A 25,670-nucleotide genomic window follows, 5' to 3' on the forward strand; every position below is an offset into this window, starting at 1 on the left:
CCTAATTCCAATCCCCCTCCACAACAAGAGCCTCCAGTGCAATCTCCTGTGTTAAGGATCTGAGAGATTGTTACTACAATTGGCTCCATATCCTCAAAGAGTTGCTTGGTGAGTAGGCAGTCAGAACTAGGGGTGTTTACTCACTTTGAAAAATGATTGTCAAAGGTTGTTTCCTGAAACACTCTTTTGCTACTGGGATGACCTTTGGCAAAAAAGTTACTTTCCTTGAACACGTATAGACAGAGCTTCTTCACCAGCAGCAGATAGCTCTACATTGCAGTGTTTGGCCTTTGTGACTGTCTCATGAAGCACTTTTTAAAAAACTTACTTGCTGCAATTGAAACAGTTGTGTTTTTTTGGCTGCACTGGGTCTTCCTTGCTGTGTGCAGACTTTCTGTAGTTGCAGCAGGGGAGGGGGGACTACTCTCTAGTGCACAGTCTTCTCATTATGGTGGTTTCTCTTGTTGCAGAGCTCAGGCTCTAGGGCTCCCTGGTACATGGGCTCAGTAGTTGTGGAGACTGGGCTTAGTTGCCCGGTGGCATGTGGAATCTTCCCAGACCAGGGATTGTACCTGTGTCTCCTGCATTGGCAGGCAGATTGTAAACTACTGGACCACCATGGAAGTCCTCACGAAGCACTTTCAGTTGGTCAAGTCAGTACGATTCTGGGGTTCATTAAAAGGAAGCTCAATTGCCTACAAATCTAAGCCATTTTCCCCAATACCACCTTTATAAGTAATAGAATTGATGTTCTTTTTATTCTTTTGTCATAGTTCTTGGGTCAGAGCCCAGATGTGGAGAAAGGATGTATTTGGGGAACCTCTTAAACACAAAAACATTCTGTAACAGATCGTAGAACTAGTTGGGGAGCCATCAAGACTCAGAGGAGGGAAGAAGAGCTGTGGACACAGCCCTGAGAGCAAAGCAAACATGTGCTCCATAAAGGCAGCTTGCTTCAAGAGTTTTGAAGGGGAAGGGTCTGGGCTGTGTGTTCCTCCTTCCAAAGCCACTAATCAGGTAAGTGATTCCCACAGTAGAGAAGTCAATTAATAGAGAAGCTAGAAATGTTTTGGTCATAGATGTCCCTCCTCATGGAAGAAAGTATCAGGAATGGATAATAAGAATTTCCCAAACAGAAGCCAATTGTATAGGGAATCGACCAGATTTCTTTCTGCCTATTAAATGATTATATTATTCTAGGCCTGCCTCCCTGAAGCACCTCTGAATGTTTCTTTAAATGACATCTTTCCGAGTTCCTAGATTGTTCAATCACATGATCATAAGCATTCTCTGAATGTTCTTACCACAGATGATGGCTGTTAGCCTTCTGAGGTGTAGACCGTCTCTAAGAACCCCAGGATGGATACCTCTCTGGGGCAACTCTCCTCCTGGAGTTTGCCAGTTTCCCAGATCCCAGTCTAGTACCTCTAATTAGTACGCTTTTTCTGTTGGCAGCCAAAGCTAATGTGCTCTGCTTTCACAGAAGTCCAGGGTGGTGAAGGAGGGTGAAAAGGCATTTCCGGATGTGGCGGACTAGCCTGCGTATCGCCGTTGCCATGGAAACCTGACGTAAATATGCCGACCGTGACGACTTTTCTGCCGAGACGCGTAACCTGTGAGTACCACAGGTTCAATCTTGAGGTGTTTGGGACTCTGTTGAGGGTGTGGGGCCCGGCAGGGGGTGGGGGGCGGGATCGCCCTGGGCTGTGGGGAGACAAAGGGATCCGCATTCAAGCCGCCGCTTTCCCGCTTTGGGGCTCGGTGTCCCGCTGTCTCGTAGGTAAAGCTCTGGGGTCCCACCCGGCCCCAGTGAGTGTGGCGTCCTGCTCCAGGGGTGTCCTGGAGCCACTTTCCTCCTTAAGGCAGGAGCGCAGGAGATGAGACAGGTAGCGACTCTCTCTGAGCCTCAGTTTTTCCCTCTGTAAAATGGGGAGGAGATTGCTTTCCCCACAGGATCGCTGAGAACATTCACTGATAACACATGAGTAAGCCTATGGCCCTGTGGTTATTGCGGGATCATGAACATCTGTATGAAGTCAGGCCACTTCTTACTCCTTTTCAACTTTGTTGTTAAGGGATAGATGAGGAAAGGAGAAGAAAAAGGCCATGGTGGGAAGCTCATTGTAACATCTGGTTGTTTTAATCACTACCCAGTTGTTTCAATGTCATTGTCAGCTAACCCAGTGCCTAGCACCGTGCAGGGCACGCAGTTACACCGAGAAACCATGGTGATTGCTGGATGTGTCTTTCCTTGTGCAGCTCTCATGCTGATATGTGCGTGTGTGTGTGTGTGTGTGTGTGTGTGTGTGTGTGTGTTAGTTGCTTAGTCGTGTCTGACTCTTTGCAACCCCATAGACCATAGCCCACCAGGCTCCTCTGTCCATGGGATTCTCCAGGCAAGAACACTGGAGTGGGTTGCCGTTTCCTTTTCCAAAAGGAACTATAGAAAGAAAGTGAAGTCACTCAGTCCTGTCTGACTCTTTGCGACTCCATGGACTGTAGCCTACCAGGCTCCCCCATCCATGGAATATTCCAGGCAAGAGTACTGGAGTGGGTTCCTCATGCTGATGCCCTTGCTCATACCAGGTGTCTGAAGGAGGCAGGTTCTGAGGACCTGTGTCCTGATGGCTGATGGAGCTTCTACTCCAGGTTCAAGGGCAGTGGTCCTCTGGAGACCCCAACACTTCACTTCGTGGTGGAATATGACATCTGGCTCTAGGGAGTTCATAGATCTGGATGAAAGCATGTTATGAAATGGCTCCTAGGCTTCCCTGATGGTCCAGCAGTTAAGAATCTGCCTTGCAATGCAAGGGACAATGGTTCGATCCCTGGTATGGGAAGATCCCACATGCCATGGGGCACCTAGGCCCATGTGCCACAACTACTGAGCCTGAGCTATGGAGCCAAGGAGCCAAAATTACTGAACACATGTGCAGTAACTACTGAAGTCTGTGCACTCTACAGCCTGTGCTCTACAACAAGAGAAGCCACCGCAATAAGAAGCCCGTGCACTGCAACAAAGAGTAGCCCTAGTTCTCTGCAACTAGAGAAAGCCTGAGTGTGGCAATGAAGACCCAACACAACCCCAAATAAATAAATAAATAAATAGATATTTTAAGAAAATAAAAAGAAATACTCCTGTGAGATTCTACCCTAAAAGTAGAGAAGGTCCTTTGATCTCATGGGAAAGAGAGTTAACAAGTGGAATGTCAATCCATTAGCAGCTACTTGCTTTGTAGTAGTCCTGAGGCCCATTTCAGTTCAGTTCAGTTCACTCCCTCAGTCATGCCCAGCTCTTTGCGACCCTGTGGACTGCAGCAAACCAGCCTTTCCTGTCCATCACTGTCTCCCAGAGTTTTCTCAAACTCATGTCCATCGAGTCAGTGATACCATCCAACCATCTCATCCTCTGTCATCCCCTTCTCCTCTTGTCTTCAATCTTCGCCAGAATCAGGGTCTTTTCTAATGAGTCCATTCTTCCCATCAGGTGGCGAAAGTATTGGAGCTTCAGCTTCAGCACCAGTCCTTCCAATGAATATTCAGGACTGATTTCCTTTAGGATGGACTGGTTCGACCTCCTTGCAGTCCAAGGGACTCTCAAGAGTCTTCTCCAACACCACAGTTCAAAAGCATCAATTCTTTGGCGCTCAGCTTTCTTTACGGTCCAACTCTCACACCCATAGATGACTATTGGAAAAGCCATAGCTTGGACAATAAGGACCTTTGTCAGCAAAGTAATGTCGCTGCTTTTCAATATGCTGTCTAGGATTGTCAAAGCTCTTCTTCCAAGGAACAGGCGTCTTTTAATGTCATAGTCACCATCTGCAGTGATTTTTAAATCCAAGAAAATAAAGTCTGTCACTGTTTCCATTCTTTCCCCATATATCTACCATGAAGTGATGGGACTAGATGCCATGATCTTAGTATTTTGAATGTTGAGTTTTAGGGCAGATTTTTCACTCTCCTCTTTCATTTTCGTCAAGAGGCTCCTTAGTTACTCTTCGCTATCTGCCATAAGGGTGGTGTCATCTGCATAACTGAGTTCATTGATATTTCTCCCAGCAATCTTCATTTCAGCTGATGCTTCATCCAGCCTGGCATTTCACATGATGTACACTGCATATAAATTCAATTAACAGGGTGACAATATAGAGCCTTGATGTACTCCTTTCCCAATTTGGAACCAGTCCATTGTTCCATGTCTGGTTCTAACTGTTGCTTCTTGACCTGCATACAGGTTTCTCAGGAGGCAAATAAGGTGGTCTGGTATTCCCGTCTCTTTAAGAATTTTCCACAGTTTGTTGTGATCCACAGAGTCAAAGGGTTTGGCATAGTCAATAAAGCAGAAGTAGATGTTTTCCTGGAATTCTCTTGCTTTTTCTATGATCCAACAGATGTTGGCAATTTGATATCTGATTCCTGTGCCTTTTCTAAATCCAGCCTGAACATCTTGAAATTCACGGCCCCCGAACTGTGGAAGTCTGGCGTGGAGAATTTTGAGCATAACTTTGTTAGCATGTGAGATGAGTGCAATTGTGTGGTAGTTCTAACATCCTTTGACATTGCCCTTTTTTGTTATTGGAAGGAAAGCTGACCTTTTCCAGTCCTGTGGCCACTGCTGAGTTTTCCAAATTTGCTGGCATAGTGAGTGCAGCACTTTCACAGCATCATCTTTTAGGATTTGAAACAGCTCTGCTGGAATTCCATTACCTCCACTAGCTTTGTTCGTAGTGATGCTTCCTAAGGCCCACTTAACTTCACACTCTGGGATGTCTGGCTCTAGGTGAGTGATCACACCATCATGGTTATCTGAATCATTAAGATCTTTTTTGTATAGGTCGTCTGTGTATTCTTGCCACCTCTTAATATCTTCTGCTTCTGTTAGATCCATTCCATTTCTGCCCTTTATTGTGCCCATCTTTGCATGAAATGTTCCCTTGGTATCTCTAGTTTTCTTGAAGAGATCTCTAGTCTTTCCCATTCTGTTGTTTTCCTCTATTTCTTTGCATTGATCACTGAAGAAGGCTTTCTTATCTCTCCTTGCTATTCTTTGGAACTCTGCATTCAGATGGATGTGTATCTCCTCTTCTCCTTTGCCTTTCGCTTCTCTTCTTTTCTCAGCAATTTGTAAGCCCTTCTCAGACAACCATTTTGCCTTTTTGCATTTCTTTATCTTGGAGATGGTTTTGATTACCACCTCCTATAAAATGTCACAAACCTCCATCCATAGTTCTTCAGGCACTCTTATCAGATCTAATCCCTTGAATCTATTTGTCACTTCCACTGTATAATCATAAGGGATTCCCATTTGTAAATTCATCCATTGCCATCCATTTTAGTTCACTGATTCCTAAACTGTCAGTGTTCACTCTTGCCATCTCCTGTTTGACCACTTGCAATTAACCTTCATTCATGGACCTCATATTCTCAGTGCCTATGCAATATTGTTTTTCCAGCATTAGACTTTACTTTCACCACCAGACACATCCACAACAGGGCATTTTTTCCACTTTGGCTCATCCTCTTCTTTTCTTCTGGAACTATTTCTCCACTCTCCTCCAGAAGCATGTTGGGCACATACCGACTAGGGGAGTTCATCTTTCAGTGTCATATCTTTTTACCTTTTCATACTGTTCATGGGGTTCTCAAGGCAAGAATAGTGAAGTGGTTTGCCGTTCCCTTCTCCAGTGGACCACATTTTGTCAGAACTCTCCACCGTGACCTGTTTGTCTTGAGGCTCTACACGGCATGGCTCATAGTTTCATTCAGTTAGGCAAGGCTGTGATCCAAATGATCAGTTTGACTAGTTTTCTGTGATTGTGGCTTGCATATTGTCTTCCCTCTGATGGATAAGGATAATAGGCTTGTGCAAGCTCCCTGATGGGAGGGACTAGCTGTGTGGAATACTGGGTCTTCCTCTGCTGGGCAAAGCCATGCTCAGTAAATCTTTAATCCAATTTTCTGCTGCTGGGTAGGACTGTGTTCCCTGCCTGTAGTTTGTCCTGAGGCCAAGCTACGGTAGGGGTAATGGCTGTAATGGCAACCTCCTTCAAAAGGACTTATGCCAGCACACCACAGCTCCCAGGACTGTTGTAGTCCGTGCCCCTGACTGTGCGGCAGGCCATTGTCAACCCATGCTTCCACCAGATACTCCAGACACTCACAGGCAAGTCTGCCGCAGTCTCTTGTGGGGTCACTGCTCCTTTCTCCTGGGTCCTGGTGCACACCAGGTTTTGTTGTGCCCTCCAAGAGTCTGTTTCCCCAGTCTGAGGGAAGTTCTGTAATCAAATCCCACTGGCCTTCAAAGTCAAATTCCCTGGGAGTTCTCAGTCCCTTTGCTGCATCCCCACTTTGGGAAATCTGTGATGGGCCCTAGAATTTTTACAACAGTGTGAGAACTTCTTTGGTATAATTTGTCTCTAGTTTGTGGGTCGTCTGCTCAGTGGCTCTATAGTGGAGCTAATGGTGACCTCCTTGAAGAAGACTCACGCCACACACTGCACCTCCCAGGTCTGCTGCATCCAGAAACCCTGTCCCTTTGGCAGGCCACTACTGACCTGTGCCTCTGAAGAGTAAGAATGAATAATATGTGATCTTTTATTTCTTATCTGGGTAGGGCCCAGCCTCCTCTCAGTTGTTCTGCTATTGATGATTTGGAGTTTCTGTCCACAGGGAAGGAACTTAAATTGCTTTTCCTGGGTGGTGGGGGTCCATCTACCTCCTACCTCATGTCTATATCATGAAACTAACACTACAAAGGAGCCAATGAATTCCTCCTGCCTCTTTGTAACCTCCCCACCCACCTGCCTCTGGCCTCAAACTTCCTTCCCTGGAACTTTTCCATTCCCAGGAAACCACTGGACTTCTGTCTCTATTAATTAATTTCATTGTTTATGATTTTATGTAAATAGAATTGTACAGAATGTACTTTTTTCTAGCTTCTTTCATTCAGCCTATTTCTAGATTTATTAATTTGTTGACTGTATAGGTAATTTCTTTTTATTGCTGAATGGTATTCTGTTATACGGATATATCACAATTTGTTTTATCCATTCATCTGGTGATGGATATGAGGTTGTTTCCAATATGAAGCTCTTTTAAATGACACCAGTATGAATATTTGTATTTAAGTCTTTAGATGAACACATGCTTTCTTTCGGTAGGGTAAATACTTAGGGGTTCAATGGCTGGAGCATATGGCAGATGTAAGATTGATATTGTGAGAAATCGCCAAACTGGTTCTGAAGTGGTTGTACCATTTTTCATTCCCATCAGCAGTGTACGAGGGTTCAATCCTCCAAGCACAATATTGTCAGTGCTTAGTGTAGTCATTATTTTACATTTTGGCCATTCACACAGGGTGTAGTGATGTCTCATTGTAATTTTAATTTACATTTCCGTATTGACTAATAATGTTTTTTTTTGTTTGTTTTTTGTTTGTTTGTTTTTTTGACTAATACTGTTGATCATCTTTTCATGTACGTATTTGCCATTTATGTAATTTCTTAGGTGAAGTGTTAGTGCAAATCAATCACATGCCAGAGAAGTCATACACAAAACAGACTTGAAAGTTATAATGGAAATAGTAAACAGTTTGATGAGTCACTGAAATAAGAGCAGAAGAAAAAGAAAGAAAGAAAGAAAATTATAGCTTTTCCTTTGTAAAATGTAGTCAATGTGGACAAATACCGCTGGTGATCAGATCTAGAATTGTAGCTCTGAAAGTCTCAAGGCAGTAAGCAATGGAAAGGGAAGAGAGGGAGGAGAGGGTTTAAAATGACTGACTCACAGTCTTCAAAAATGTTGAGGTCATCAAAGTCAAGAAAAAACTGAGGAGCTTTGCTGGACTGGAAAACTAAAGAGACATGACAATATAAGATTCTGTCCTGGATCCTTTTGCTATGAAGGATATTGTTAAGACCACTGGCAAAACTTGAACAGGGTCTGAGGATTAGCTTGTAATAAATATTATTAATGATAATTCCCTGATTTTGATGGTTGTCTTCTAGTTACACAGGAGAATATTCTTGTCTTTAAAACGTACACTCTAAAGTATTTGGGAGCTACGGGGCATCAGCATTGTGTTGGCAACTTGCTCTCTTAGGGTCCAGAGAAGGAGGTGGGGCAGAGGATCCTTTGTTTTATACCAGCAACTTTTCTATAAGTTTGTGATTTTTTAACAAGGTGAAGCAAAGAGCATGTATTATTTTCATCAGAAACGTGGGCTCCTGTATATATATGGGCTATATATATGGGCTGAAAGGAACCCCTTTGGATTTTATAACAATGATACCATTGGTGACCTTGTTAAGAACAGATTGAGCTAAATGGAGAGGCAATAGACAAGGACGGGCTGAGGAATGACAGGGAGGTTGGAAAGTGGAGACTGTGACTATATTAATAGTTCCCTGCTGTTTTGAGAAGTTTATTGTTTGTGAAAATGAAAAGAGAGAGGGGAGGATGTAGTTCAGGAATATTGATTTGTAAGGAAGCGTTTTGGGGGGGTCTTGGTATGTTTGTTTATCTCTTCATTGAAAAGAGAATCATAAACCAGTTTGTATTAATGTTGAAAATGTAAGGGTTCAAGGCCTAAAAGTTGATGAAGATGATAAACAGTCTTTAGTTTTTCTGATTCTTCTGCATTGCCAGGACAATGTGTAAACACTGAATTCATCATTTACAGGTGGCTGGATGTGGAGAATGTTCTACAAAATGGTATTTCTATAAAGCTCTTCAAATAGTGTACATTATATATAAATTATACATACACCAACTGCAGTAATGGATATCTCCAGGGCTGTGGCAAAATATAGACATTATATGTATTTCTGTGTTGTTTGAATTTACCTTACATCCAAAATTTACTACTTATGTAATTACGATAAAAATAACATTTTAAAACAGGAGATTGGAATCTGGTCTTACATTTATTTGCAAATTGTTGTTGTAATGAGAGATTTACTTTCTGAAAATATGTCCATAATTAATCATGAATAGAGGAGGAAGCAAATTAGATACTATGTATACCATCATCCCAAATTTTACTGATCAGGTAGGATCTGTCTGTCATGAGGCTCAGAGACTGCATAGGTAATAGCAATGGAAGCACAGGGTCTTGTGCTGCATTTCACATCTAGAAAAGTCTGTTACGTGAGTTTAAGGGAACCCTAGTCCTCCCTCTGGAGAAGGCAATGGCACCCCACTCCAGTACTCTTGCCTGGAAAATCCCATGGAGGGAGGAGCCTGGTAGGCTGCAGACCATGGGGTCGCAAAGAGTCGGACACGACTGAGCAACTTCACTTTCACTTTTCCCTTTCCTGCATTGGAGAAGGAAATGGCAACCCACTCCAGTGTTCTTGCCTGGAGAATCCCAGGGATGGGGGAGCCTGGTGGGCCGCCGTCTATGGGGTCGCACAGAGTCGGACACGACTGAAGCGACTTAGCAGCAGCGGCGGCAGCAGCAGTCCTCCCTCACCCCTTCCTAATCTGTTCTTCTCAACCATGAGATTCAAGTTGCAATTTCAGTTCTTGTCACCAGCTGATGAAGACCTCTCATTCCTAAATTTTCTCGAAGCAAAAACACTTTCTTTTAGCAAGGAAAGAAAACCAAAGCAATAAACATTTTTGTTTGTTTAGGTAGACTTTATTTTGTAGATCAGCTTTAAGTTCAAGGAAAAACTGAGCAGTACAGAGAGTTCAGAGAGTTCCCATACACCCAGTGCTCCTGCACACCCACACAATCTCCCCCTCACTACTACCAATATTCCACCTCAGAGTGGTCCATTTCTTACAATCAATAAACCTACATACACTTTATCACCCAAAGTTCGTATTTCCCATTCTCAAAGCAAGTAACATTTAAAAAATTAATTTTTACAAAGCAGATTCTAAAACTGGAAGTATAAAACAAGCCTTTATCTTGTATACAATTAAGGAAAGGTTGGAAAGAAATATGATCACTGTCAGAGGCTGATCTTTTCAATATTGATATTTCATTCCTCCTTTCACTATATATTTATGAGCAACTTCTATGTGCCAGGCACTGGCAACCTGAATTCAAACTCTTACTTCACACCTTTCTCTCTGTTCAACCCTAAACTTATCTACAACCTCCTACTTAGTGGTTCTGTCCTTTACACCTGCAAGATTCTACCAGGGTTTTCACATCAAATAAATTTACACAAACCCGAACCTGAGTCTCAAAGGGCGACTATCCGTGGGGGAGTCAGTATGCTAGTGTAGAGTGAGAAAAATTAGGGTTAGAATCCTAGTAATCCTCTTAACAAGCTATGTGACCTTAAAAAGTATTACAAAATACTTGCCCCACTCCTTAAGTAGTATAGTGTTTTATGAATATATGTATGTATGTATATATGAGTTTCCAGGTGTTATGTGCCTAAGCATAAAACATCTGAGTCTTAGGATATGAATAAGATTTACTTGAAATTATAAAATTATGCCCCCAAATGTTTCTACCTTTTTAAACTGCCACCAGCAATGGGTAAAAATTCTCAATTTATGTATCATAGAAACAACAAATAAAACCAAAAACAAACCAGAGCTTTGGTATTTCAGTTCAGTTCAGTTCAGTTGCTCAGTCGTGTCCGACCCTTTGCAACCCCATGAATCGAAGCACGCCAGGGCTCCCTGTTCATCATCAACTCCTGGAGTTCACCCAAACTCATGTGAGAATTTTAAAATAAGTCTTCCTCAACTGATGACTCTGAAATATTGCTTTCTGTTGTTTTCACCTCCATTTCCCTAGTTACCAATACAATTAACCACATTTCCTGATATTTATTGCTTTTATGCATTAAGAATATTAAACCTTCACTGCAATGGCTTCATTCTTTTGTTTTGTCCTTCTTGAGAAAATACTGCATGCCAGGCAAGGCCAGTCAGAATCAGGAGGGAAAGAGATGAGTTTTGAGCTAAATCGTACAGGAGTAGGATTGTTGAGAGGAAGTGGAATACCGATATGGATATTCTTGACTATGCAAAGAACATGGAAGAGGAAATGTACCCAATGTGCTTGGGGTACACAGCCAGGAGACAGTCTGATATGGCTGAAGTACAGCCTACAAGGAGGGATGGGGTGTTGATGAGGAACTCTGACTCACTTTGTAGCATCCAAAAACTACTAAGTAGCCATCTTTAGTCCTTATAAAAACAAAGCAGAAAGGGACCTTACCAGTTACCTAGTCCAGCAACTTTAGTTCGCAGAGACAATAATCAGGCTCAGAAAGAGTCAAATAGTTTCCTTCGTTGTGCAAAAGCTTTTAAGTTTAATTAGGTCCCATTTGTTTATTTTTGCTTTTATTTCCATTATTCTGGGAGATGGGTCATAGAGGATCCTGCTGTGATTTATGTTGGAGAGTGTTTTGCCTATGTTTTCCACTAGGAGTTTTATAGTTTCTGGTCTTACATTTAGATCTTTAATCCATTTTGAGTTTATTTTTGTGTATGGTGTTAGAAAGTGCTCTAGTTTCATTCTTTTACAAGAGGTTGACCAGTTTTCCCAGCACCACTTGTTAAAGAGATTGTCTTTTCTCCATTGTATATTCTTCCTCCTTTGTCAAAGATAAGGTGTCCATAGGTGCGTGGATTTACCTCTGGGCTTTCTATTTTGTTCCATTGATCTATATTTCTGTTTTGTGCCAGTACCATACTGTCTTGATGACTGTAACTTTGTAGTATAGCCTGAAGTCAGGCAGGTTGATTACTCCAGTTCCATCCTTCTTTCTCAAGATTGCTTTGGCTATTCGAGGTTTTTTTGTATTTCCATACAAATTGTGAAATTATTTGTTCTAGTTCTGTGAAAAATACCATTGGTAGCTTGATAGGGATTGCATTGAATCTATAGATTTCTTTGGGTAGTATACTCATTTTCACTATATTGATTCTTCCAATCCATGAACATGGTATATTTCTCCATCTTTTTGTGTTCTCTTTGATTTCTTTCACCAGTGTTTTATAGTTGTCTATATATAGGTCTTTTGTTTCTTTAGGTAGATATATTTCTAAGTATTTTATTCTTTCTGTTGCAATGGTGAACACAATTGTTTCCTTAATTTCCCTTTCTGTTTTCTCATTATTAGTGTATAGGAATGCAAGGGATTTCTGTGTGTTAATTTTATATCCTGAAACTTTATTCATTGATTAGCTCTAGTAATTTTCTGGTGGAATCTTTAGGGTTTTCTATGTGGAGGATCATGTCTTCTGCAAACAGTGAGAGTTTTATAAAGAATGAAGTAAGCCAGAAAGAAAAACACCAATACAGTATACTAACGCATATAGTGGAATTTAGAAAGATGGTAACAATAACCCTATATGCAAGACAGCTAAAGAGACACAGATGTATAGAATAGTCTTTTGGACTATGTGGGAGAAGGTGGGGGGGGGATGATTTCAGAGAATAGCATGGAAACATGTATATTATCATATGTGAAACAGATCACCAGTCAAGATTCTATGCATGAGACAGGGTGCTCAGGGCTGGTGCACTGGGATGACCCAGAGGGGTGGGATGAGGAGGGAGGGGGAGGGAGGTTCAAGATGGGGAGCACATGTACACCCGTGGCTGATTCATGTCAATGTATGGCAAAACCACTACAATATTGTGAAGTAATTAGCCTCCAATTAAAATAAATAAATTAAAAAAAAATTTTAACTGGTAAAAGTTGAAAAAAAGACAAGAAAGAATAAAATAGAATATGGCTACCATGCATGTATTAGGTATCTGCTAGGATCCTATCCACATTTCATCCCAGACTTCTTACATGAACTCTAATCCTGTGTATCTATCAGAAATCTTCAAATGGAGGCAGATAAATGTTAGTACAAATCCCCTGGTAACCTGTACCACTCCACACAGATTTTCCTACCCAGAAAGCATAAACTCACTCATTCCTCATCCTTTCAAGGCCACCATATAGAAGAGAAGTTCAAGTGGGAGAGTGGTGAGACCATGGTCACTAGAGTCAGACAACCCTCACAGAGATGGTCTTAGCCTTTTAACTGTGGGACCTGAAAATGATATTTAACTGCTCTGACATTCAGCCTTCCTCATTTTTAAAGTACCAATGTTGGGCACCTAGTGGGGCACTTTAGAAGATGCCATTTTGATTCCCAATTTGCCCCTACATTCTTTTTTTTTTTTTTTTTTTTGGACAAAACAAGAGACTTTATTGGGAAGGGGCACCTGGGTGGAGAGCAGGAGGGTAACGGAACCCAGGAAGACTGCTCTACCATGTGGCTCAAAGTCTTGGGCTTTATGGTGATGGGATTAGTTTCTGGCTTTTCTTTGTCCAGTCATTCTGATTCAGGGTTCTTCCTGGTGGCACTCACATTGCTCAGCCAAGGTAGATGACAGCGAGAAGGATTCTGGGAAGTGGTAGGACATGTGGTGTCTCCTTTTGACATTTCCTGAATTTTTCTGGTTGATGGTGGCTTGTTAGTTCTGTGTTCCTTACCAGGACCTCCTGTTATAAAATAACTCATGCAAATGGTTACTATGGTGCTGGTCAGGGTGGGTGGTTTCAGTCAGTGTGTCACCCTTAACAACTCCCCACTGAGAGACTTCATACTCAAAATATTTCTTGGGAATTGGGGCAGAAGTCTTTTTCTTCTGTAACTTCTTCCAGCCGAGAGTGGGTGTAGTCCTGCCTAGTAAGGCAGACGACCCCATGGACTGTAGCCCACCAGGCTCCTCTGCCCATGGGATTCTCCAAGCAAGAATACTGGAGTGGGTTGCCATTTCTTTCTCCAGGGGATCTTCCTGACCCAGGGATCGAACCTGGGTCTCCTGCATTGCAGGCAGACGCTTTACCCTCTGAACCACCAGGGAAGCCCAGTAAGGCAGAAGGTCTCTCTCTATCTGATCTAAAGTGCCCCTTCCATCCTTAAAAGAGATGTCCTGAACATGAATGGAAAAGTTTGACTACTAGAGGATTCCCTCTTACTTGAAAATGTAACAGCATAAAGGGATAAGCATACAAATTCATTACATGCCCACACGAGTTTCTGTGCCAGTTTGTTATGAAGAATTGGCTGCCAGATGGAGTCCTAGAGAAAGAATGTCATTATATCCTTTCCATTTAATTGAATCATCTACAGTCGAGTCCAGGGTAGAGGAAGAAAATCTCCCCCTACCCTTCTATTTAAAAAGCTCTCCAATTGTCTTATTTTGACTTTTAGATTTAACATCAGAAAAGTGTGTGAACTTTGATCTTAAGGCACTGATGCTGATAAGGAAGCACACAGTGCGATACTGACTTGGCTAAGTAAAACATTGAAATGAGAGTTAGATGTTCTCATCATAAAGGCCTTTTGGAGAGGCTACTCCCTTCCACCAGCCTCATTGATTAAACGAGATAAAAATATGGAGTCCTCCTAGCCACTCAGGAATGTTAGCATTCAGAATACCAGGACAAACTCATCATTACCTTCTAGGTACAAAATACTCATTTGGTGTTTTGTATATTATATCAGTTAATGAATAATTTAAAGAAGTGAAAATAAAACGGATTGCAAATGGCAAATGTTTACATTCTTGTTAAATCAGAAATATATATTATTTTTCAGGTTCTATTTTTTTTTTTTTTTTTTTGGCCACACTCCACCACATGAAGGATCTTCAGTGACCAGGGATTGAACCCATGCCCCCTGAATTCAAAGTACAGAGATTTATCCAAGGAAGTCTCAGGTTCTTTTCCACTATGGTTTTTACAGGATATTGAATATAGCTCCCTGTGCTATATAATACATCCTTATTTTTTATCTATTTTATACATAGTAGTTTGCATCTATTAGTCCCATACTCCCAATTTATCCCTCCCCCCACTTGCCCTTTGGTAACCATAATTTGTCTTCTATGTCTGTGAGTCTGTTTCTGTTTTGTAAATAACTTCATTTGTACTATTTTTTAGATTCTACATGTGACATCATATATGTCTCTCTCTCTTACTTCACTTAGTATGATAATCTCTAGGTCCATACATGTTGCTGCAAATGATATTATTTCATTCTTTTTATGGCTGAGTAATATTCCATTGTATATATGTACCACATCTTCTTTATACATTTATCTGTCAATGGACATTTAGGTTTCTTCCATGTCTTGACTATTGTAAATAGTGCTGCTATGAACATTCAGGTGCATGTAGCTTTTCAAATAAGAGTTTTCATCTTTTCCAGATATATGCCAAGGAGTGGGGTTGCTGGATCATATGGTAACTCTATTTTTTTTTTTAAGGAACCTTCATACTGTTCTCCATAGAGCCTGCACCAATTTCCATTCCCACCAACAGGAAGGTAGGCGTAGGAAGGTTCCATTTTCTCCACACTCTTTCTAGCATTTATTGTTTTTAGACTTTTTGGTGATAGCCATTCTGACCAGTGTGAGGCGATACCTCATTGTAGTTTTGATTTTCATTTCTCTAATGGTTAGCGATGCTGAGCAACTTTTCATGTGCCTGTTGGCCATCTGAATGTCTTCTTTGGAGAAATGTCTATTTAGGTCTTCTCCCATTTTATGATTGAGTTGTTTGTTTGTTTTTATATTGACTTGTATGAGCTCTTTGTATATTTTAGAAGTTAGTCCCTTGTTGGTCAATCTTTTGCAAGGATTTTCTTCCAGTCTGTAGGTTGTTGTTTCATTTTGTTTATGGTTTTCTTTGCTGTGCAAAAGCTTATAAGTTTGATCAGGTCCCATTTGCTTATTTTTGCTTTTATTTCTTTTACTTTGGGAGACAAACCTAAGAAAATATTGCCACAATTTATGTCTGAGAATGAGTAAAACAACATTTTAAAAGATATGCATTGGCCTAAGCATGAGGCACAGGTCACTTTTATAAGAATCAGCTGGGATCTTGTAAAAATCACAACGTCTAAGACCTTAACCCAGACCTGCTAAATACTTTCCCTGGAGTCTAGAACTCAGGAATGTGGTTTTGCCATTCAACTTTCTCTGTTTCTGTATTAGTGTACCTGGTAGGTAACAATCGAGCCATGCAGCACTTGTCTGCTGCTGCTACTGCTAAGTCGCTTCAGTCGTGTCCGACTCTGTGCGACCCCATAGACGGAAGCCCACCAGGCTCCCCCGTCCCTGGGATTCTCTAGGCAAGAACACTGGAGTGGGCCGCCATTTCCTTCTCCAATGTGTGCAAGGGAAAAGTGAAAGTGAAGTCACTCAGTCGTGTCCGACTCTTATTGACCCCGTGGACTGCAGCCCACCAGGCTCCGCCATCCATGGGATTTTCCAGGCAAGAGTACTGGAGTGGGGTGCCATTGCCTTGTTTACTGAGTGCTAAAGACAGGAAAGGCCCCTCCCTTTATAGGGCTTCTATTCTTTTTTGGATACACATAAAATAACTAATATAATTTCAGTGAGCAAGGAGTGCCATGAAGAAAATAAAACAGAGAAATGGGATCAAAAATAACATTTCTGTAGAGAGCAGTCAAGGATTTCCAGGGCCCCCAGTTTGACAACTTTAAAGATCATCATCACTTACTTTGACTACAATGTACATGATGATACCTGGAGCTGCACCGTGTTATGTGACCAGAGAATGCCATGCTATGGACGTGACATTTCAGCTAACACCTTGATGATAAGAATGAGCTGAGTGTGTATGCAATCTTTTGATATTAGCCTAAGGAGTAGCATACTCTGAAGTGGGAGTGAGTATGACTTATTCCAGAAAAAGATAAAAACCAGTGTGGCTGGAACCTGGTGGAAAATGCAGGGAGAGCTGTGAGAAAAAAAAGTACAAGGGAAGCTATTGTAAGATATGGAAAAGAATTCAGGCCTAGCTGGCAATTTTACCACATTTCCATAGTCAATATACTTTCTCAATATCTGAGAACCCTGTGGCACAACAATCTAGTCTGCGTTCAAAACTTCAATACTCTCTCAGACCTCATCATTTTTAACTGCTCTTTTGGCTTCTTGTTTCTTTGGAAAAGTAGATGCGGATTGTCTGCATATCAAAAATATCACAGAAGAGATTGTCTATATGCCCCTAGCACCAAACATACCAATTTACCTGCCTCACCACCTATGCTCCCTACTTTCCCTGCTGTGAAAAAACTTCCTGAAGTAGCCCCTTCTAATTGCAATGGATCACTCTAGGACTTTGATTGTGTGATTGATTATCCCCATTCTCCCTTAAGCCAGCAATAGTCTTCTTTCTACTAGACAAGAGGACATATGAAAGAATGAACAAACAGATGAACTCATGAAAGATTTGAGAGCTGGATGGGGGATATAGAAGGAGGTGTTAGTGTGAGTCTCAGTTGTTTCACCTGATTATCTGTGTGACAGGTAGTGATATCAACCGGGATGAGCAATGTATAATGGATCCTTTCTGGTGGGAACATGATGAACCATCTTGATTTTTCAATACCTTTGTATACCCAAGTGGGAATGTTAAGAATGTAGCAAGATATTTAGATCAGAGACTGACCTAGAGAGGGAAACACAGGAATCATATGTGGATGAATGGCAATTGAAGGTATAAGTATAGGTGAGATGGCTGCCAAAGGAGAGAATGTGGAATGAAAGGGAACTGTGGACAAAAATGGGCACCAAGGAACTCCCAACCTATGAACTTCAAGAGTCTTCAGTGAGCACATGACAGAACCAGTATCAAGAGCCCAGGTGTTCATCTCCCAATTCAGCTGTGCTCTTTCCTTTACAATATGCTACCCCTAGGATGAACCTCTTTAGAGTGGGCCCAGCCATGGGTCTTTCTATCTAGGATAGCCCCAAAAGAAACCCGTGGAGTGGCTGTTTATGTGTTCTATCCACTTTGGACAAGTAACTCTCCCACTTCACTAGACTTATCCCTCCTTTTGTAATGGCCTGCTTCCCTCTGCATATAACCCACTATGATGTTTACTTTGCAAGCCACGTCTTGCCTATTAGGGGGGAGGGGAGACTGTCAGAGGATATTGTATTGTAGCTTTATGCCAGAAATCCTTGATGTGGAGAATTGAATGAAGAAGTATACTTGTGTAATGGGAAATATACCTAATGCAAGTGTGGTTGTATCTTGCGCTGATTTCCATATGACTAGAAATATGTTGTTGCACAAATGGGTTTTTTTTTTTTAATGCTGCTAGGACGTATTCTATTTCATTATGATGTTTTATTATCATTTTTGGGCTTCCTTTGTGGCTCAGCTGGTAAAGAATCTGCCTGCAACGTCAGAGATCTGGGTTCAATCCCTGGGTTGGGAAGATCCCTTGGAGAAAGGAAAAGCTACCCACTCCAGTATTCTGGCCTGGAGAATTCCACGGACTGTATAGTTCCTGGGGTCACAAACAGTCGGACAGGACTGAGCAACTTTCACTTTCACTTTCATTATCATTTTGGATCTTTTGTCATGTGTAGTTATTTTTTCACTCATCTTTTATCCTGATTATTTTTGAGAGACTTGAGGGAAGGAATGCTCCTGTAACCAGACATGGTACGAGCATGAGGTAAAAGGGGAAAGCATGTACTAGTAACCTTTGAAACTTAAGTAAATTTGTTTTGAATAGAAATGATTTTTTAATTGAGAAGAACTCAAACAGTACCCAAATATTTACTATTCACAATGGTAACAAAACTTATTTTTGATATTCATCTATAATTTTTAACCTTGTAATAACTTTTAAACATATTTCAAACTATGAAATTCCCATAGCTATATTCCAGAAAGCATGTTTTTTAATCAAGTCAAATATATAAATTTATTTGTGACAAAGTACCAAACATTATAATTAACCGAGTATTCCACTTTGAAATTACTGAAAATCAAGCATAATCTTGTACTGCTTTCTTAGGTGAATTTTGAAAGATAACTGCATGCTGACATTATATTGTAGAGAGTTTAAAAACACAGAGAGAAGACATCTCAAAAAATGGCAGAGTAACTTTTGCATCACACTGGAATCTAATTTTTTAAAAACACAAACAACTACAGCAATGTTGCCTTAGAAAAAAGGCACAATATGGGAGGTGTGAGTTAAGTTTTATCTGGTACAAAATGAGGGCTGCAGCTGGGGAGACAGCATCCCAGGTAGCTCTGTGAAACTGCTGCTCCAAGGAGGTGAGAGAGGAGCTAGGATATATAGGAGTTTTGCAACAAAGAGCAGGTAGTCAGGAACATCCAAAGACTGCTGTTGATTAGAGAAACCGGATATGTCAAGTTACAGAATTTAGTGCTTTTCTCTGTTTGGGAAGATGCAAGAGTCTGGACTCACTGTAATCATTCATTTGATGTGCACCTCAGCTATCTGGGGCCAGTACCCTGTGTTTTCACACCCTGAGTTTCCTCAGGGCTCAGAGTAGGAAGTGTTTGCAGTCTGATGGCTTCTAAATGGAAGATATTCTTTCCTCCCTGAGTTCCCTCAGGACCCATCAGCTCACCTTCAGTGGTGGCTACAATTGCTGATGACTGTGACATCCTTTGTTTACTGATATGACAGGAAACATTCCATTTGTCAGCAACCAAGGAAAAACCTGTTGAAGAGAGAAGCTCCTGTATTGTAGTTAGAGTGCTGTGGTATTCTAAACTGCCGAGTAGTCATCCCCAACACCCCAGATCAGCTGGTGAAGGTTGCTAGTACCAGAAGGAGCATTATGGAGTTTATTCTCAGTGAATTGTGGCTCTGGATCTCAACTCATCTGGCAGAATGTTTATCTTTGTTTTGCCTGATTCGGAGCTTTCCCAAGGAGTAAAGTGGTTTTTGCTAAAAGCATTTAAAGGCTCAGATATTTTCCCTAGCTGCCTGGGGCAAAGGACAAAACTCAGAATAAACAATAAACGTAATGAAAAAACTGGGAGGAAGAGGTTGTGAAAGGAGACACATGGGAGAATAAGGGCTTTTAAAAGTTCTCAAATATACAGGGGGATCAAGAAGACCACACATATGCCCAGAATGGGAATGTGCTTTACAGGCCTGAGGAGACCCCAAGCTTTCACTTCTGGATGTCCTTCAGACTCTGAAAGAAAAGCAAGCGTTAGTCACTCAGATGTGTCTGACTTTTTGCGACCCCATGGACTGTAGCCCACCAAGCTCCTCTGTCCATGGGATTCTCCAGGCAAGAATACTGAAGTGGGTTGCCATTTCCTTCTCCAGGGGATCTTCCCAACCCAGGGATTGAAACCAGGTTTTCCGCACTGCAGGCAGGTTCTTTATCATTTGAGCTACCCAGGGCAAGTCTGAAGTAGGAAGTAAAAACTAAGAGAGTTGTAAATTGCCTGGCTAAACACTGAATGAGTTCCCCAGCAAGGACCAATCTGCAAAGACTTGGAAGAGTGTTTCTTCTTAACTTTCATTGACTCCGGGGATTTATATAAACTGTCCAAACACCAGCTGACCACTAAGTTTAGGCAACACAGACTTCAGTGGAAACACATGATAAAGGATAAAGACTTTACCAAAACAGTTTTGGAAAAATCTCTAAAGAAAAATTCAACTACAACTCACAATGGCCAGCAACAACAAATCCAGGGGAGAGGGAAGAATATGATTTCCAGAGGTATCACATAGTAATAGTCAAAATGTCCAGTTTCAACAGGAAAAAGATTATGAGGCATGCAAATAAAATATGGCTTATTCACAGGAAAAAAAACATTAATAGAAACTGTCCTTCAGAAGGGCTTCCCAGGTGGTGCTAGTTGTAAAGAACTTGCCTGCCAATGCAGGTAGACATAGGAGACGTGGGTTCGATCCCTGGGTCAGGAAGATCCCCTGGAGGAGGGCATGGCAACCCACTCCAGTATTCTTGCCTGGAGAATCCCAAGGACAGAAGAGCCTTGTGGGCTACAGTTCATGGGGTCAGAAAGAATTAGACATGACTGAAGCAACTTAGCATGCACGTTACTCAGAAAGCCCAGAGATTGGACTTAATAGGCAAAAACTTTAAATCAACTGTCTTTAATATGATCAAAATGGTAAAGGATAAAGAACTAAAATAAACCAGGAAAATGATGTCTCACCAAATAGGGAATATCAATAAACAGGAAAAAAAATTATAAATAGGAAGCAACAGAAATCCTGAAGCTGAAAAGTACAGAAGCTGAAATGAAAAATTCAATATCAAGGTTCAACATCAAATGTAAACAGGCAGAAAAAGGAATCAGGGAACTTTAAGATAAGTCTATTACTCAGTCTGAGGAGCAGAAAGAAAAAAGAGAAAGAGAGAAGGAAGAAAGATTATTTGAAGGAATGATGGATAGAATTTTTAAAATTCAAGGAAAATCACAAACACACACATCCAAGAAGCTCAACAAACAAAGCAGGAAACACTCACCAAAACACAGTACCATCAAATTGTCATAGCAAAGGGGCTTCTCCAGTGGCTTATTGGTAAAGAATCCACCTGCAGTGCAGGCGACAAAGGAGACATGGATTCCATCCCTGCGTCAGGAAGATTCCCTGGAGGAGGGCATGGCAACACACTCCAGTATTCACACCTGGAGAATCCCATGGACAGAGGAGCCTGGCAGGCTATGATCCATAGGGTGACAAAGAGTCGGACACGACTGAAGTGACTTAAGCACATGTTAATGACATAATGGTTGTCATTAAAAGAGTCCTTGTAGAAGTGCACAACAGAGAAGGCAATGGCACCCCACTCCAGTACTCTTGCCTGGAAAATCCCATGAACAGAGGAGCCTGGTAGGCTGTAGTCCATGGGATCGCTAAGAGTCGGACACGACTGAGTGACTTCACTTTCACTTTTCCCTTTCATGCATTGGAGAAGGAAATGGCAACCCACTCCAGTGTTCTTGCCTGGAGAATCCCAGGGACGGCGGAGCCTGGTGGGCTGCCGTCTATGGGGTCGCACAGAGTTTGACATGACTGAAGCGACTTAGCCGCAGCAGCAGCAGAAGTGCACAAAGTGATATGTCTAGGATTTACTTCAAAGATAATCTCTAAGGGTGGAAAGTGGGTAAGGGGATATAGATTAAACAAGATTGACCATGAGTTGTCCCGATACATTTTCAGTTGTTGCGTACACTCAGTGATGAGTACGTTGCCTTTCATGATACTGTTCTATTTTTGCGTATGTTTGAAATTTTCCATAATAAAAGATAAAGTTAATGTGAACTATAAATAGAAGAAATTTTTAGTCAAAAATAGGAACAAAACAAAAAAGTGTGAAAATAATTAGAAACAACACCATCTCCTTGGCTCATTTCCTGTTCCCCACTCTCCCCCATGCATTTGTGTTCAGAGAAAATAAGAAACCGGGGGACAATCATGATAAGGAGAATAACAGCTTGGGAGTGAAGTGGGTGGGACAACTTGCTCATCACAGATATTCTTGCATTAATTTTGTTTTTTAGAATATTGCATTAAAGTGTGATTATCTTAAGTGCTGAGGGGTTTAGCATCCCCTACAATGCTGCGCCTAAATCCCGGCAGGTGGAGGGGTGTATCCTGGGTGCAGAGGAGGGAAAAGGCAAGTCCTCAGAAGAGAAATGGGAATGGCTATCGGCCCCTGGGAAGATAGTGCCCTTAGGTGGCCGGCAGAGAAAGGCCCAGGAACACGTGAAGAAAGGAGGGTTCTACGGCCGGCTCCTGGACAAGTGTCACAGGGCGGCGGGTGGTGGTGGTGAGGACTGAGGGGCAACGGAAAGTGTGTGTGCACCACCAAGGGCTCTGCGAGACCCCGAGGGGCAGGAAGGGCGGGGCGAGGGCGTGGCTTTCCATTGTGACACAAGCCCCACGTGACCGGCCAGTGCCTAGTCTTGCTTGCACGCCCCGCTCTCGCGTCGGACCCGGCTCGCCTCTTGGTACCTGCTCCGGGTGGCCGTGAGGGAGCGCGGGCCGGGGACGACCCCTAAGAGCAGGAGAAGCGAGAGGAGCAGGTAAGGGACCCAGAGTGGGGTCGGCAAAGGTGGCGCGGGCGAGCGGACGCAGCCTGAGGACCTCTCCTCGGGAGTCCGTTGCCTCGGAGTGGAGACTGCAGCTCCAACGCCACCCCGCCCCCGCCCCGACACCGGGCGTTTGGCCGCCGAAAGCGGTAGGCCTTCCCGGGGGCTTGGGTGGGGGACGGGCCGGGAGGCCTTAAGGCCGCAGGCCCTTGCTAACACCTGCTTCTCGCACCGTAGCGAGCTTTTCCCACACCCCTGCCCCGCCCCCGTTCTTCTCGGGTTATAAAATGTTGGTCGGCGTGGCGTGTGGGGACTGAGAAGGGGGCGGTTGAGCCTGGGATCGGGGCACACTGGGTAGGGGTGGCTGGGGGGTAGGGGACGCGGGGCCAGGAAGGAGCCGAGCGCCTGGCTGTAGCAGCCCCCTGCCCCCACCCCGACCCTCTGCAGGTCTGCGAGTCGAAGTGTTGCAGCGGCGCACTTGCAGCAAGAATCGGAAGGAGCAGGAGACAGCAAGGATAGGCCCAGGTCGGTGCGAGGGACAGTTGGGCGGTGGGGGGCGGTGGGGGACGGTGGGGGGCGGTGGGGGGAACGTGGGGAAAACCCTAAGATTCCAAATGCTCCCTGCAACCCCGTCCTCCATATTGGTGCCTGCAGAGACCTGGGCCTGGATCGGCAGGGAAAATGGGGGGTTTGGGGCGCGGGAGGGGGGTAGTGCTCGGACTGGGGGCTTCCTAGAGGGCGTAGGAGGCCTCCCAGGTGGGAAAAGGAAAATTTGAAAAGCCTTTGACCACCAGGGCTGGGAAGCCTGAGAGGTGCGTAGTAGGGCCTCTGTCCTCGGTGCTGATCATTCCATCCAGAAAATAGCCCCTTGTTGCATCTTCTGTCTCCTAGGAGCAATGGCTTCCAAAGAGGAACGAGCAATAGAAAGTTTCAACATGGAAGATGCCCAACAGGAAAACGAACGAGGAGACCAGGCCTCTTTGAAGACTGGAGAGGAATCACGCGACTTGGGAGGGGGCAAAGTCCAGAAGTCTGGAGGAAATATCAGACTGGGATGGGTTAGACGACTTGTCCCTAATTTTCGATGGGCTATACCCAACAGGCGTATTGATCACAATGAAGTGGGAAATAATGTAGAAAAGCAGATGGGGCAGATAATAGAAATCAAGGGAAAGACTAAGAAGCAGCAGATGAGACATCATGTGCCCTATCAAACTCCTGAACCTGACAATCATTGTGAGTTTTGCCTTATACCTTGAATGTTAAAGAGGTTTCCTGAGGTTAATAAAATGGCCTCTGCTCTACATGCTTGTAGTTTCTGTGAGTTACTTTTTCTGTAAATCTTTCGGTGTTTCCACTTACCAGTTTCTAACTGAATACTATTTTGTCTCATTGTATAACTTTCTGTCAGCAGGGCAATTTCATTCAGTTATAAGAAAAAGTATTCTTTTCATAATATGAAATTAATAAAGCAGTTTTTAAAGCAATCTTCCTGGTACACACCTTGTTTTATTTTTTGTTAATGTTACCTTTCCTCTTCTAGCTCCCTAGACACAAAATATCAATTGTCTTTGGTGATTTTTTGTCCTCAACCAACCAGGAAGGATCATATTCATAATTCAATATCTGATAGAACTTTAAGAATGCATTGTTGTTGTTGTTTAGTCGCTAAGTTGTGTCCAACTCTTTGCAATCCCATAAACTGCAGCATGCCAGGTTTCCCTGTCCTTCACTATCTCCCTGAGTTTGCTCAAACTCATGTCCATTGAGTCAGTGATGCCATCCAACTATCTCATTCTTTGTTGTCCGCTTCTCCTCCTGCCCTCAATCTTTCTCATCAGGGTCTTTTCCAATGAGTTGGCTCTTTGCATCAAGTGGCCAAAGTATTGGAGCTTCAGCTTCAGCACCAGTCCTTCCAATGAATATTCAGGGTTGATTTTCTTTAGGATTGACTGGTTCGATCTCCTTGCATGTCCTACTGTTTTCGAGGAGTGTGAGTCCACCATCTTCATAAAAATACCTTAGTGGGGGAAGCTCTTTGAGAATGTGGGACCTCTGGTTTCTATCCTGTAGAACAAGAGCGCTACTTAGTCTCTCAGTCGTGTGACTGTGCGACCCTAGGGACTGCAGCCTGACAGGCTCCTCTGCCCATGAGGATTCTGAATATTGGAGTGGGTTGCCATGCCCTCCTCCAGGGGATCTTCCCAACTAGGGATTGAACCCAGGTCTCCCACATTGCAGGCAGATTCTTTACAAGCTGAGCCACCAGAGAAGCCCAGAACCAGAGTGGGAACTCCAAATGATCCCGTTTTTAGTAAGCTTTCCAGGTAATTCTAGTGTATATCACTAGAGGCCACTATTGTATGTGTGTATGTTGGAAAGTGAAGTGTTAGTTGCTCAGTCCTGTCTGACTCTGCGACCACATGGACTCTAGCTCACCAGGCTCCTCTGTCCATGGAATTGTCCAAGCAAGAATACTGGAGTGGGTTGCCATTTCCTTCTCCAGGGGATCTTCCCCACCCAGGGATAAAACCCGTGTCTCCTGTGTCTCCTGCATTGCAGGCAGATTCTTCACCGACTGAGCCACCAAGGAAGCTGTACGTATATTTCATGAACACATATGTGTATCATGTCACATTAAGTGTAAACAAAGTAAGTGTAATAACATGATGAATACTTCCTGAATTCACGGGGCAAAAGCATTAAAAAAGAAAAGTACAAGACCTTAAAGTAGACTGATTATAAAAAGGGTAGGGACAATGGCAGATGAGGGTACTGGAGTTGAGATGCCAAGTA

General features: G+C 42.8%; 1 protein-coding gene across 2 annotated transcripts; it reads left to right on the forward strand.

Moving 5' to 3' along the window:
- Window positions 1–1,406: 1,406 nt before the first annotated feature.
- LOC139180968 (protein BEX4-like) lies at window positions 1,407–24,178 on the forward strand. Of its 2 annotated transcripts, none has more exons than XM_070783598.1 (3): window positions 1,407–1,615; window positions 23,322–23,399; window positions 23,766–24,178. In XM_070783598.1, exons 1-3 carry the CDS (start codon window positions 1,576–1,578, stop codon window positions 24,131–24,133), a joined length of 486 nt encoding a protein of 161 aa, XP_070639699.1. In that variant the 5' UTR covers window positions 1,407–1,575; the 3' UTR covers window positions 24,134–24,178. The 2 variants fall into 2 exon arrangements, with proteins under 2 accessions (XP_070639699.1, XP_070639700.1); XM_070783599.1 differs by lacking the exon at window positions 1,407–1,615 and adding an exon at window positions 22,724–22,868.
- The last annotated feature ends 1,492 nt before the right edge of the window (window positions 24,179–25,670 follow it).

The sequence above is a fragment of the Bos indicus genome, chromosome X (assembly GCF_029378745.1).
Source record: "Bos indicus isolate NIAB-ARS_2022 breed Sahiwal x Tharparkar chromosome X, NIAB-ARS_B.indTharparkar_mat_pri_1.0, whole genome shotgun sequence".
Lineage (NCBI taxonomy): Eukaryota > Metazoa > Chordata > Mammalia > Artiodactyla > Bovidae > Bos > Bos indicus.

Bases quoted from the DNA above. Each gene is read 5' to 3' on its own strand.
- LOC139180968 (XM_070783598.1), top strand. From the start codon at position 1,576: ATGCCGACCGTGACGACTTTTCTGCCGAGACGCGTAACCT. The intron at 1,616-23,321 runs GTGAGTACCACA...GACCCTCTGCAG, and splicing joins TCTGCCGAGACGCGTAACCT to GTCTGCGAGTCGAAGTGTTG. The intron at 23,400-23,765 runs GTCGGTGCGAGG...TCTGTCTCCTAG, and splicing joins GACAGCAAGGATAGGCCCAG to GAGCAATGGCTTCCAAAGAG.